This window comes from Apium graveolens, chromosome 1 (genome assembly GCF_009905375.1).
Source record: "Apium graveolens cultivar Ventura chromosome 1, ASM990537v1, whole genome shotgun sequence".
NCBI lineage: Eukaryota > Viridiplantae > Streptophyta > Magnoliopsida > Apiales > Apiaceae > Apium > Apium graveolens.
In genome coordinates this window covers 193,862,824-193,877,077 of record NC_133647.1, presented here as the reverse complement: position 1 = coordinate 193,877,077, position 14,254 = coordinate 193,862,824, and the positions used below count along the sequence as shown (strand labels likewise).

General features: G+C 36.3%; 2 protein-coding genes across 2 annotated transcripts; both read left to right on the top strand.

Annotated features, from left to right (window-relative positions):
- Positions 1 to 401: 401 nt before the first annotated feature.
- LOC141674747 (alpha,alpha-trehalose-phosphate synthase [UDP-forming] 6-like) lies at positions 402 to 4,935 on the top strand. Its single transcript, XM_074481448.1, has 4 exons — positions 402 to 555; positions 921 to 3,082; positions 3,155 to 3,428; positions 4,521 to 4,935. The coding sequence occupies exons 2-4, from the start codon at positions 1,074 to 1,076 to the stop codon at positions 4,815 to 4,817; spliced, it is 2,580 nt and encodes an 859-aa protein (XP_074337549.1). The 5' UTR covers positions 402 to 555; positions 921 to 1,073; the 3' UTR covers positions 4,818 to 4,935.
- Positions 4,936 to 6,394: 1,459 nt separating this feature from the next.
- On the top strand, positions 6,395 to 7,993 carry LOC141714504 (uncharacterized). The gene has a single exon (XM_074518021.1). The coding sequence runs from the start codon at positions 6,395 to 6,397 to the stop codon at positions 7,991 to 7,993; it is 1,599 nt and encodes a 532-aa protein (XP_074374122.1).
- Positions 7,994 to 14,254: the final 6,261 nt, after the last annotated feature.

Genomic DNA, 14,254 nt, shown 5'->3' with positions numbered 1-14,254 from the left:
TTTGGTGATATTTATCAGTACTCCACACTCATTTTAATATATTTTATATTTAATTTTATAAAAAAATTCAATTTCTTTGATTTAAATAAAAGTTTGGAATTATAAAGTTAATTTCAAAAAAATTAAAAATAAATTATAAAAATATATTTCATATTTATTTAAAAATACATGTCGATTATTAGGAAAAACGGTATACATTATACGTCATAAAGAGGGAGAGTATAAGTATTACATGTACATCTATTGTCAACTCTACATCTCCCTCATCTTTACTTCCCAGCCGTTGGATCTTCTTGTACTTCACTTTCATCAACGGTTAGTAATTCTTACCTTATCTATAACCGTAAAAAATATACTATTAAATATTGTGTTTTAACAGTTATGTTGCACTATGCAACTGTGCTAGTGTACATTTACTATAGCAACTTGTATGTATATATGACTGTGTGTGTATATATATCAAGCTTGAGCAAGCTTTATCTGTTCATAAAGATTAACAACAGTAGGTCTTTTTGGGTCTTCTTACTTTCTGGGCTTCAATTATTAATACACCTGGTAATTTATCTTAAACTTTTTCTTGATTTTTATAATTTTTAATATTTTTATTGGGTAAAAAATGCTCATTTTTTTAGATCTTTACTTTCTTGATGAAGGGTTAGTTATTTAGTTATCTATATTTAGGTTCACAATCAATCAATGTCATTTTGTGCTGAACTACAGTGTGTTGTTTGTATGTGTAATTTTTATGATGTCTTGAATCTATTCATTTGCTGTCTTTATCTAAATATCTGACAAGAACATCATGTATATCCACCTTTATGTTTAAATTGTCAAAGTAAAGATAGACCCGGATCTAGTAACTTTTTATCAAGATTTGGATGGTAATTATTGATGATCTTTATTCATATCTTTGTTGTTAGGTTTTTGTTTGGTGCTCAATAACTTTGAAGATGGAAAGATTGTGGTATGGAGTGATATTTGTAGGGTTTATGATCTATGTTTGATTTTCTTGGGAAGTAGTTGTTATATTGTTTGCAAGAAAATCTTGTTTTGGGGGTTAGTGGGAAGTGAAAATGGTGTCAAGATCATACTCAAACCTCTTGGAGCTTGCCTCCGGTGAGGGTCCATCGCCATCTTTAGGGCGTATGAGTCGGAGAATTCCAAGAGTTATGACTGTTCCTGGCATAATCTCCGATCTTGATGGTGACCCATCTGAGAGTGTGTGTTCTGATGACATTTCTTCGGTTGCTCAACCGGATAGACTAATTATTGTAGCTAATCAGCTGCCTATTAGGGCGCAACGCAATACGGATGGCAGCACTGGTTGGATTTTTAGTTGGGATGAGACCTCGCTCTTACTCCAGCTGAAAGAGGGGTTGGGTGATGATGATATTGAAGTTTTTTATGTGGGAACACTTAAAGAAGAAATTCCCACAAATGAGCAAGATGAGGTCTCTCAAATCCTCCTGGAGACATTTAAATGTGTACCCACATTTCTGCCCCCTGATCTGTACAGTAGATATTACCATGGATTCTGTAAGCAGCAGTTGTGGCCTTTGTTCCATTATATGTTGCCCTTATCACCGGATCTTGGTGGAAGGTTTAATCGCTCATTGTGGCAAGCTTATGTTTCAGTTAATAAGATATTTGCGGATAGGATTATGGAAGTGATCAATCCAGAAGATGATTTTGTGTGGATTCATGACTACCATCTCATGGTTTTGCCGACCTTTTTAAGAAAGAGATTTAATAGGGTGAAACTAGGGTTCTTCCTTCATAGTCCATTTCCATCATCAGAGATCTATAAGACTTTACCAATCAGAGAGGAACTCCTCCGAGCATTACTGAACTCTGATCTGATTGGTTTTCATACATTTGATTATGCCCGTCATTTTTTATCGTGTTGCAGTCGCATGCTTGGCCTGTCTTATGAATCTAAGAGAGGTTATATCGGCCTCGAGTATTATGGCCGAACTGTTAGCATCAAGATACTTCCTGTTGGTATCCACATGTCTCAACTTCAGTCGGTTTTGAACCTTCCAGAGACAGAAGCAAAGGTTGCTGATCTCATGACACAGTTCCGTGATCAAGGTAAGATAATGTTGCTTGGCGTAGATGATATGGACATTTTTAAGGGCATCAGCCTGAAGTTGTTGGCCATGGAACAGTTGCTTGTTCAACATCCAGAGTGGCAGGGAAAGGTTGTGTTGGTGCAAATAGCACTACCAGCTAGAGGTCGTGGAAAAGATGTGAAGGAAGTTCAAGCTGAGACCGATTCCACAGTAAAGCGAATCAATGATACATTTGGAAAACCAGGATATGAGCCAGTCATCTTAATTGATCAGCCTCTAAAATTTTATGAGAGAATAGCGTATTATGTTGCTGCCGAGTGTTGTTTGGTTACAGCAGTGAGGGATGGAATGAATCTCATACCATATGAGTATATAATTAGCCGCCAAGGGAATGAGAGGCTTGACCAGGTTTTAGGGATGACCTCTAACACTCCAAAGAAGAGTATGTTGGTCGTGTCAGAGTTCATTGGGTGCTCTCCTTCTTTGAGCGGAGCAATTCGAGTGAACCCGTGGAATATTGATGTTGTTGCAGAAGCTATGGATTGTGCCTTGGAAATGGCAGAGCCAGAGAAACAACTAAGACATGAGAAACATTATAGATATGTCAGCACCCATGATGTTGGGTATTGGGCTCGTAGTTTTTTGCAAGATTTGGAGAGAACATGTAAAGATCATGTGGGACGAAGATGCTGGGGCATTGGATTTGGGTTAAGTTTCCGGGTTGTAGCACTTGATCCAAATTTTAAGAAGCTTTCTATGGAGCACATTGTTTCAGCTTATAAGAGGACAACAACTCGGGCAATCCTTTTGGATTATGATGGCACTTTGATGCCTCAATGTGCTATTGATAAAAGCCCAACCCCTAAAACCATAGAAGTCCTGAACAACTTGTGCAGAGATAAAAATAATATGGTCTTTATTGTCAGCGCTAGAAGTCGGAATACTCTAAGCGAATGGTTCTCTGCATGTGAGAATCTTGGAATTGGAGCTGAACATGGTTTCTTCTTTAGGTCCGTATTACACAAGTTGCTTGCATCGTTAATTTATTTAACTGTTTTGAATAATTTTTTTTATCTTCCTAGATTAAACAAACATGCCGAGTGGGAAACATGTGCACCAGTAGTAGATTGTAGTTGGAAGCAAATAGCCGAACCGGTTATGAAGCTGTACACCGAGACAACTGATGGATCAACAATTGAAGACAAGGAAACTGCAGCAGTCTGGTGTTATGAGGATGCAGATCCTGATTTTGGTTCTTGTCAAGCTAAAGAACTTCTTGATCATCTCGAAAGTGTGCTGGCCAATGAACCAGTTACAGTCAAGAGCGGACAAAATGTTGTGGAGGTTAAGCCGCAGGTAATTATCTATCTTACACTAATGTTCATATTGCATCATAATAAAGATATCTTTGCAATTTCTTCCCGCTATTCCATGTTCAGAATGTAGGTAATAGTCAGTAGATTTGCCTAGATTGCTGTAGTAAATAATGTTTGTGGGAAGGTTGGTTACTCCTTCCTCCTAGCTACTAATGCACTGTCATTTTTTAATTGATAGCAAATGAACTAGTTTAGTCTAGGGGTGTAAACGAGTCAAATCGTTCATGAGCTGCTCGAGCTCGGCTCGTTAAATATTCAAATTTGGCTCGGTAACAATCGAACAATCGAGCGAGCTCGAGCTTTTCGAATTATTTACCGAGCCGAGCTCGAGCTCGAGCTTCAACTTACTCGTCTCGTATGGTTCGCGAGCCGTATCGAGCCTCCGTAATTTTTAATTTTTTTATAAAAAATATATTTTATTATAAATATTTATTATTTTATTTATATTTTTTTAAATATAATCGAATTGAACTCAAATCAAACTTGAGCGAACCTATAATTTTTTGAATTTTTGGTAGTATTCGCTAAAACCTAAAATCTATTCGAGCTTTCGAGCCGAGCTTCGAGCTTGAAATTAAAGGCTCGATCGAGCTCGAGCCCGAACTATTTTAATTGAGCTCGAGCCTGGCAGTGTTCGACTCGGCTCGGCTCGATTACACCCATAGTTTAGTCTGTCACATCTTGAGTTTAATAAATTAAAACAGTGCTGTGCAAAAGTGAAAAATTGTTTCCTCTTGGCGCGTTGAGCTAATCATTCAATGCACCAAATACAGAACTAGGTTTTGGATATTCATTTCGGGATTTTGTAACTGTTGACAAGCCACCGGGCCTATCAATTGGTCTTTGTTATAATAATATAATCTGATGTCATACAAGTTGTTGCATTAGCTAATATGTTCTTTTTGATTCCATGGTTATTTTTTCCTAAAGATAGTAAGCACCTCCGAGCTCTGAAATTTACTCAAGTTCTGTGAGTCCTTATTGGACCAGTGAATATCGTACTGGTTCTGGTTTCTAACTTCGAGCTGAAAAGCATTTGGCTTGAACTAATGACTATGCTTTTATTATATAGGGCGTAAGCAAGGGACTAGTAGCAAAACGCCTACTTTCCACTATGCAAGAGAAAGGGATAATCCCAGATTTTGTTCTATGCATTGGAGACGACAGATCAGATGAAGATATGTTCGAGGTTATAACAAGTACCATTGCAGGTGAAACTATTGCTTCAAAGACGGAAGTTTTTGAATGCACAGTTGGTAAGAAACCCAGCAAGGCCAAGTACTATCTTGATGATACTGTGGAAATTGTTAGGCTGATGCAGGGATTAGCTTCTGTTTCAGAACAAGCAGTACTTGAGATATCTTATTAGAGTTATTCCTTTTCCTATCTTTCCATATCAGCTGTAAATTTGTGGAATATGAGAAAGATGAGCCTGTGACACTCTTGTTTTTGTTCTGGTAAAGATGTGCATAGAATATTTTCATGTTTGGGATATGGTTTCTCGCTTCTATGGTACCAAGTCAGTATAGGTTTTGTTTGGTCGGAAGGAATAAAATGAAATTTTTCGGAAAAAACCGTAAGGTGAAATAAAAGAAAGGAAAATGCCAAAGTACCGGAATCGGATCCCAAAACTGTTCCCAGATGGTTACGTGTAATATATATAGTAGTTGGTTACCTTCCTAGTAGTAAGATGTGACCTGAATTAGAACACGATTGTCGAGGATCGTGCCAAATTATTTGGGAAAAGTTCTGGGAACTAATTTGGGTTTTCTAGCACTAATCAAAGATAAAAAGACACGCTCAAACACTTCAAATCAATTAGTTTTCGTTGTAAATTAACACCCTCACTCCCTTTGAGGCAATATGACATTGAACATTTGAAAAATGAGAGTCCATGTACTTGGTAGCTTTTAGTTGCAAAACAATAGTACCCGTTGGTTATAGGCCCAATAAGGCCCATTGAACAAAGGCCCAGTAAGCGATTAGGCTACTGGGCCGAAGGACCTCCAGGCCCGCGTAACGAAGGCGTACGGAAGCCCAGACTGAGACCCACTACTCGCGGACCGTTGGACAGAACAAGGGACATAACGCCCCCTTTTCACTCCCTTCTTAATGATTTGTAACAGATGAACATTCATGGCAGGATTGGGTATAAAAACCCTTGTGAAGTAAGACAAAACATGCACACATTCTTAACACTCTGCTTCTCTTGTATTACTACCCTACTTTTACAGCCAGATTCTGATTCTCACACCGGAGGTGAATCGGGGGTACAAACCCTCGCATTCTCTTCACTTTCAGGTACGACCGAAGCCATCTTCAATCCAGCCGAAGCCTGTTCACGCGACCGAAAAGATCTGGGCGTAACATTTGGCACCGTCTGTGGGAAATACGAGAGTTACAAGTTGATAACGAGACTATGACATAAACAATTCATGAACATTCACCGCCGCCTGATTTCACCGACAAAGGACAACCGTCCACCCTAGTCGACGAGGACGGGGTTATTACGCTAACCCCTGAAGAACAGGCCTTACTCCTAAAGATCCGGGCAGAAAAGGCCGCGGAGAAGGGTAAGGCCAAAGTTGATCAAGTTGACAAGGAAGCGGAAGCGCGAACCAAGAAAAGAGAGGCTGATGCGCTCCGGTTGAAGGCCCTGCAACTGCAAAGAGAGGAAATTGAAATGCAAGAACGAACCCTGAGAGAGGCGATGCGGGCCGACGAGACCAGCAGAACGAATAAAGATAGAAGAGAACGTAGGGTGTATGACGAAGAAGATGAGTCTGACTCTGATTCCATCCCCGAAGGAAGAGGACTAAGCAACCTTACTCTTCTGATTCAGATGAGGAGCCCGATGGATCCCGCCTCAGGATCAATCGCTTAGAGAAGGCCCTGTTCGGTGATAGGAGGCCCGATCGAGAATCTGTTGTAACACAAGAGATTGAGATGTACCGACCCCCTCCGGGCGAAGAGAGACAATTCCCCAAGATGAGCGAGTTCAACGGAAAAGGAGACCCCGAGGACCACTGTGAAAAGTATGAACTCCTGATGGTTGGGATGGGCCACAATGATATCATGCTGTGCAAAATGTTCAAGACTTATCTCAAAGGGTCTGCTTCGATGTGGTACAAATCCCTGAAACCTCAGTCCATCGGGTCTTACGAGCAGTTGAAGAGGAAGTTCTTAAAGTACTACTCGCACCTATGCCGAAAGGCAAAGGATACCGAAGCCTTAGTCCACTGTCGACAAAGGGCGAATGAAGAGCTGAGAGATTATCTCGCTCGGTTCAAGGAAGAAGCGGGGATGGTCACTAACCTGGACAAAATCAAAGCAATGGGCTTACTAACGGCGGGGCTAGACCCCTATAAAGGTAAAAAGCTTCGCTCATCTCTTTACGATTTTCCCCCAAAATCCCTGAATGATATATATGTAAGAGGCGAGAATATTCACCGAAAAATGGAAAGTATTGGGGGGTATAAAGACTCAAGAAAAGACGACCGATCAAAGCGAGCCGACAGATATGAGGGCTCAAGATCAGGATCTGACCGGAGGGATAGCAGAAAGGAAGGAAGGAAAGACACAGATCGTGGGGCCGAACGACGTCGAGATAGAGATTCGACCGTGTTCACCCCCTTGAATGCGCCGATCTCCAAGATTCTCCATGAGATAAAGGGCAAGCCAGGGTTTGTTCGCCCCGCCAAGATGAAGGTCCCGAACCACAAGAAAAACCCCGATAAGTACTGCGACTATCACAGGGACAAGGGGCATAACACTGATGAATGCTATCACCTCAAGAAGCTCATTGAGCGCATGATCAAAGACGGCGAGCTTAATCAGTTCGTTCGAGATCTGAGAGATAGATTGGGGCCGAAGGAGAATCAAGAGGAGGAAGTAGAGGCCGATGAGCCAGAGCGAAGGGACAGGATACAGGGCGAAGTAAAAACTATATTCGGGGGAAGCATCCTGGATAAGGATAGCAAGACAGCAAAGAAGAAGTATATCCGACAGGTGTACAATCTGTATCAGTTCGGACAGGCAAAGCCCCACATGCCCATGACCTTCAGCACTGAAGATTACGAGGATGTCATTCGCCCGCACGACGACCCTCTAATCATCAATCCCATCATCGGGCAGAATAAAATATGGAAAGTAATGGTGGACACAGGCAGCTCGGCCAATATACTGTTCCACAAAACCTATTGTAAGATGAACTTGGAGGGAGAGCAACTAGAGCCCTGTAACGAGGCTCCCCTTTATGCCATCGGAGGGCATCCTATTCAATTCGAAGGAACGATTACTCTTGCGGTCCTCCTGGGCAAGTTGCTGTATACCGTCGAGAAGCTGGTGAAGTTCTATGTAGTTCGGATTGAAAGCCCGTACAATGCAATCTTTGGCAGGCCCTTCTTATCAACCTTCGAAGCAGTGGAGTCTATACCCCACCTCGAACTCAAGTTCCCCACTGATAAAGGGGTAGGAGAAATGAGGGGCGACCAGAAAACCGTCCAAATCATAATGCTCGAAGACCTTGAGAAGGATCAGGTGTAATACCCCGACTATTCAGAAAATAATTATACTTAAATATTCAACTAAAACTCCAAATTAAATCCATAATAAGAATAAGTTTCTAGTTTTCCATAAAATTCTAAAATCCGAGACAGAAATAAAATCATCTAAGCTGAAAATAAAGCAAATCCTGAAAATTTGTAAGTAATGAGCCAAGGCCCAGCAAGAAAACAATTCTACACTAGTGGATCAAGTACCATAATTTTATAAAACAAAAATCATTTTTCAAAATCCATGTCATAAGATACAAAATTCCACAGCTCGCTAAGGCCACAAATACCTGGTGACACAGTATCAAAAGTTCATAATTTCTGTCAATAATGCGCCATTTACTAAGGTATCATAGAGTGTGCGCTCCCGAAGGCATCATAAGTAGCACTCCCTAGTAAGATATCAAAGGCTAGTTACGGAATCATACACAATTACTAACCGGTTCATAAGTCAGAGATCACTGGGAATTCTTATTTCTAAAACAAGGTACTTGATCCATAAATTTTAAACGTGCAAAAATATTTAAAAGATTTTAAAATAAAATAAAGTGTGAAGAGTTAACTTACCTTAGCTGCAAAAATGGTGATCCAAAATATTACCAAAAAAATCCTAAGTTTCAATTAATCAAACCAATTAAAATTAATAAATAATCCATATATAATGGTAAGGCGTAAACAATATTACTTCAATTTTTATATAGGCTATACGGTGCTAAATTATAATAGTTAACAAAGAACATATACCATTTTGATAATTCTGAACAATAAATAAGAAAAGAAAGTACTTAATACACTTTAGTACAAAATTATATTTTAGTAACAAGCAATTTACAAAATCATATAATAGTTTGAAATTAAAAATATGTCAATTCAACTAAAACGTAAAATCATGCATCATTGTTCCAAAATAATTGAAATCACATAGAAATAATGTATTGCATTTCATGTATAAATCATTAATTAAAAAAATTATTTTCTTGTGCATAAAAATCTTAAGACTTTCTAAGTATATATATATAGAGAGATCCATTTACATAATATTATATTTACTATCTAATATACAAAAAATTTAGTGACATAAGAATGCATATTTAATACAACTATAACTTTGGGAGCACATGAAAATTTATACGACCAATGTCAAAAAAATAAAAATAATAAATATCTTTTAGGAAAAAATATATTAATAATTAATTTGAAAGTAATATCATTGACATATTTGTACAAAGAATGTAAACAAAAACATGTTCTATAAAATAAGGAGAATGATTTAACCATAGCTAAAAAGTAAACACTACATGAGTAGTCTTAGTTCAAGTGCATAGTAAAAATATAGAATAATATATAAAACATGTATGTATGCTCAAAAAGAAGAAGTAGAATAAAACATACCTTGATACTTGATAGAAGATTGATGTGCAAACAAAAATGAACTTGATACAGCTGTATTTATTTAGGAATTACTTAAAGCCCACTCCTAGGTTTGTGGGTATGGGTAGTTATCACCCCACTAGTTTTGAACTCACGAACACATTATCTTTATAGTATTAGTTTTTGACTAAGTAAAACATCTAAAGATTTAAAAATAAAGTATACTTAATTATATAGAAATTTATAACCAAATAAATTATTTTGTAATGTATTAAATAAAGTCTACATACATAACATGTGAATCATACTATTTTGTAAACTATACATATAAGAAAATATTATTTTTTTATCAAAACAAATAATATAAAATTCCAAAGATAGATATATATTTGTAACGAAAAATAAGGGTTATCACATTCTACCCTCTTTAACAAAATTTGGTCCCCAAATTTAAAAATACCAAAAATATTTAAGATACCAAAAACATATAATTGTACAAAAGTCAAAAACTATTTAACGAAAGAAAAATAAAAGTAGTTTCTTGAAAATACACGCAGTAAACTCATAACTCACAGGTCTAGCCTAAAAGGCCGTCTACAGGAAGTTAACATAGGCTCTGATACCAACTGTAATACCCCGACTTTTCAGAAAATAATTATACTTAAATATTCAACTAAAACTCCAAATTAAATCCATAATAAGAATAAGTTTCTAGTTTTCCATAAAATTCTAAAATCTGAGACAGAAATAAAATCATCTAAGCTGAAAATAAAGCAAATCCTGAAAATTTGTAAGTAATGAGCCAAGGCCCAGCAAGAAAACAATTCTACACTAGTGGATCAAGTACCATAATTTTATAAAACAAAAATCATTTTTCAAAATCCATGTCATAAGATACAAAATTCCACAGCTCGCTAAGGCCACAAATACCTGGTGACACAGTATCAAAAGTTCATAATTTCTGTCAATAATGCGCCATTTACTAAGGTATCATAGAGTGTGCGCTCCCGAAGGCATTATAAGTAGCACTCCCTAGTAAGTTATCAAAGGCTAGTTACGGAATCATACACAATTACTAACCGGTTCATAAGTCAGAGATCACTGGGAATTCTTATTTCTAAAACAAGGTACTTGATCCATAAATTTTAAACGTGCAAAAATATTTAAAAGATTTTAAAATAAAATAAAGTGTGAAGAGTTAACTTACCTTAGCTGCAAAAATGGTGATCCAAAATATTGCCAAAAAAATCCTAAGTTTCAATTAATCAAACCAATTAAAATTAATAAATAATCCATATATAATGGTAAGGCGTAAACAATATTACTTCAATTTTTATATAGGCTATACGGTGCTAAACCATAATAGTTAACAAAGAACATATACCATTTTGATAATTCTGAACAATAAATAAGAAAAGAAAGTACTTAATACACTTTAGTACAAAATTATATTTTAGTAACAAGCAATTTACAAAATCATATAATAGTTTGAAATTAAAAATATGTCAATTCAACTAAAACGTAAAATCATGCATCATTGTTCCAAAATAATTGAAATCACATAGAAATAATGTATTGCATTCAATGTATAAATCATTAATTAAAAAAATTATTTTCTTATGCATAAAAATCTTAAGACTTTCTAAGTATATATATATAGAGAGAGATCCATTTACATAATATTATATTTACTATCTAATATACAAAAAATTTAGTGACATAAGAATGCATATTTAATACAACTATAACTTTGGGAGCACATGAAAATTTATACGACCAATGTCAAAAAAATAAAAACAATAAATATCTTTTAGGAAAAAATATATTAATAATTAATTTGAAAGTAATATCATTGACATATTTGTACAAAGAATGTAAACAAAAACATGCTCTATAAAATAAGGAGAATGATTTAACCATAGCTAAAAAGTAAACACTACATGAGTAGTAATAGTTCAAGTGCATAGTAAAAATATAGAATAATATATAAAACATGTATGTATGCTCAAAAAGAAGAAGTAGAATAAAACATACCTTGATACTTGATAGAAGATTGATGTGCAAACAAAAATGAACTTGATACAGCTGTATTTATTTAGGAATTACTTAAAGCCCACTCCTAGGTTTGTGGGTATGGGTAGTTATCACCCCACTAGTTTTGAACTCACGAACACATTATCTTTATAGTATTAGTTTTTGACTAAGTAAAACATCTAAAGATTTAAAAATAAAGTATACTTAATTATATAGAAATATATAACCAAATAAATTATTTTGTAATGTATTAAATAAAGTCTACATACATAACATGTGAATCATACTATTTTGTAAACTATACATATAAGAAAATATTATTTTTTTATCAAAACAAATAATATAAAATTCCAAAGATAGATATATATTTGTAACGAAAAATAAGGGTTATCACATCAGGAGTATGAAGTGTTGGATTTTAAACGCAGCGGGGCATGGCAAAACACTTTTACACATACAAAATCCAAATAAAAGCATATAAATCGTGAATAAAAATTCGAGGGATCGAATCTAACCTTTTAAAATAATTCGGAGACAACGATCAGAGATCCTTAGCAGTTGCTCCTCAAGTGTGAATCACTCCACCGGTATCCACCAAAAAAACAATGTTAAGGAGGAAGAAGGAGGTGGAGAGAATTGGGTTTTCCAAACTTTTTGGGTTTTCGGGTTCGATGTGGGTTCGAATAAAATAGGGTCTATAATAGTGTATTTATAGGCAAAATTTTCAGCTGAAATTTTCCCATAAATATTATTATTATTATCCCATTTATTATTCTCATTAATAATTAAAACACCTTTTAATCATTAATCCTTTTTCTAAACACTTTAGAAATAATTCTCTCTCTTGATTTAATTTCCAAAAATTAAATCCTTTAATTAATAATATTAAGAACTTTTCTTAATTAATTTATAATCAATTAAATCTCATTTAATCAATTATTAAATTTTCCAATTAATTATTTATTTCACAAATAAATAATTATTTAGCCATTATTAATTAATTCCTCCACCATTAAATCATTCTCTTTTTATGATGTGACCCTGTAGGTTCAATATTAAGCCGGTAGTAGAAATAAATAATAATAAAACTATTTTATCATTATTTATATAAATTCTCTAATTTATTAAATATGATTAATTAATCACATTTATTCTACATCGTGAGAGATACTTCTCAGCATATCGCGACTATCCGGATAATATGAATTCACTGCTTAGAATACCAAGAACCTATTCAGTGAATAGTTACCGTACAATAAACTCCTTCTACCCTACAATGTTCCGATTAAATACAAGGCATGGATCTCGTGTCAAGCCTATCTAATTCAATCACTTGCTTACCATTTATTATGCGTAGTTCTATGCAAATTAGAAACTCCTTTCTAATTTCATTCACTCTGGCCAGAGATTTCTGAACTAGCATAAGTGGATCAGCCTTGAACATTTGTTTCCTTCACTGGAAGGGGTAGATCCTTTATTGATCATACACTATCTTCGTGTACAAATTCCTATACCCAGAAGAGCCCTAATAATTGTCCCTGGAGACTAAGAACTAAACCAAAGCATAGTTCAGTGTACACAAGATGACTATGATGACCTCAAGTCTAAGGATACTTGTACAACTATCACTATGTGAACAACTACTGACACGTGAGTGAACTCCATCAGTTGTTCAGCTGTGCGAGTCATGTTCAGTGAACTTATTCCATTATAAGCACCTACATACTAGCTATAGTGTCACCACACAAATGTCTATGAGAACAGACATCCTTCATAATGAAGCAAGCATAGTATGTACCGATCTATGCGGATTATTAATTACCAGTTAGTAATCCTACGACCAGGAACTATTTAAGTTTAGAGTTATCATCTTTTTAGGTCTCACCATTATGATCTCATCATAATCCATAAAAAGCTTTACTCTAAACTATGGTATATCTTATTTAAACACTTAAATAGATAAAGCCCGTAATAAAAACAAAACAAGTCTTTTATTAATATCAATGAGATCAAAACAGATTACATAAAAGTTATTCCTAAATCCTAATACATGATTGGACTTAGGACATATTCCTTTCATGAAGGGCCAGATGGAACCGGGAAGAGAAAGTGGGCAGAATCCGAACCCAGCGGAAGCCGGGAAACATTGAACATCGAGCTGGAAAAATTTGGGGCCGATCTCCCAAGCCCAATTGCCGAACGCGCAGCAGAGACCGAAGAAGTGGAATTGTACGCAGGCCATTCGGGAAAGATGGTCCGAATTTGAAAAAACATGGCGGCGGATCTGAAGGCAAAGGTAATAGCTGTCATCCGGCAATACCATGATGTGTTCGCCTGGGGGCCCGAAGATATGCCTGGATTGGATCCCAAGACGGCAACGCACTGCTTGAATGTGCAGCCCGAGGCTAAGCCGGTAAAGCAGAAGAAGAGGACATTTGCCGTCGAACGACAGAAGGTAATAGAAGCCGAAGTGGAAAAATTGTTAGAAGCCAAATTTATCGAGGAAATCGAGTATCCTGACTGGCTAGCCAATGTGGTGGTCGTGAAGAAGTCGAATGGGAAATGGAGAATGTGCGTGGATTACACGGATCTCAATAAGGCATGTCCGAAGGATCACTACCCTTTGCCTAACATCGACCAACTGATAGACACAACGGCAGGATATGAGGTACTTAGTTTTTTGGACGCTTTTTCTGGTTATCATCAAATTGCTATGAATGATAGGGATGTGCAAGACAGCGTTCAGAACTCCGAAGGGGACTTATGCTTATATTAAAATGCCTTTCGGACTGAAGAACGCTGGAGCCACATTCCAGCGAATGGTGAACAAGGTCTTTAAAGAGCAGAT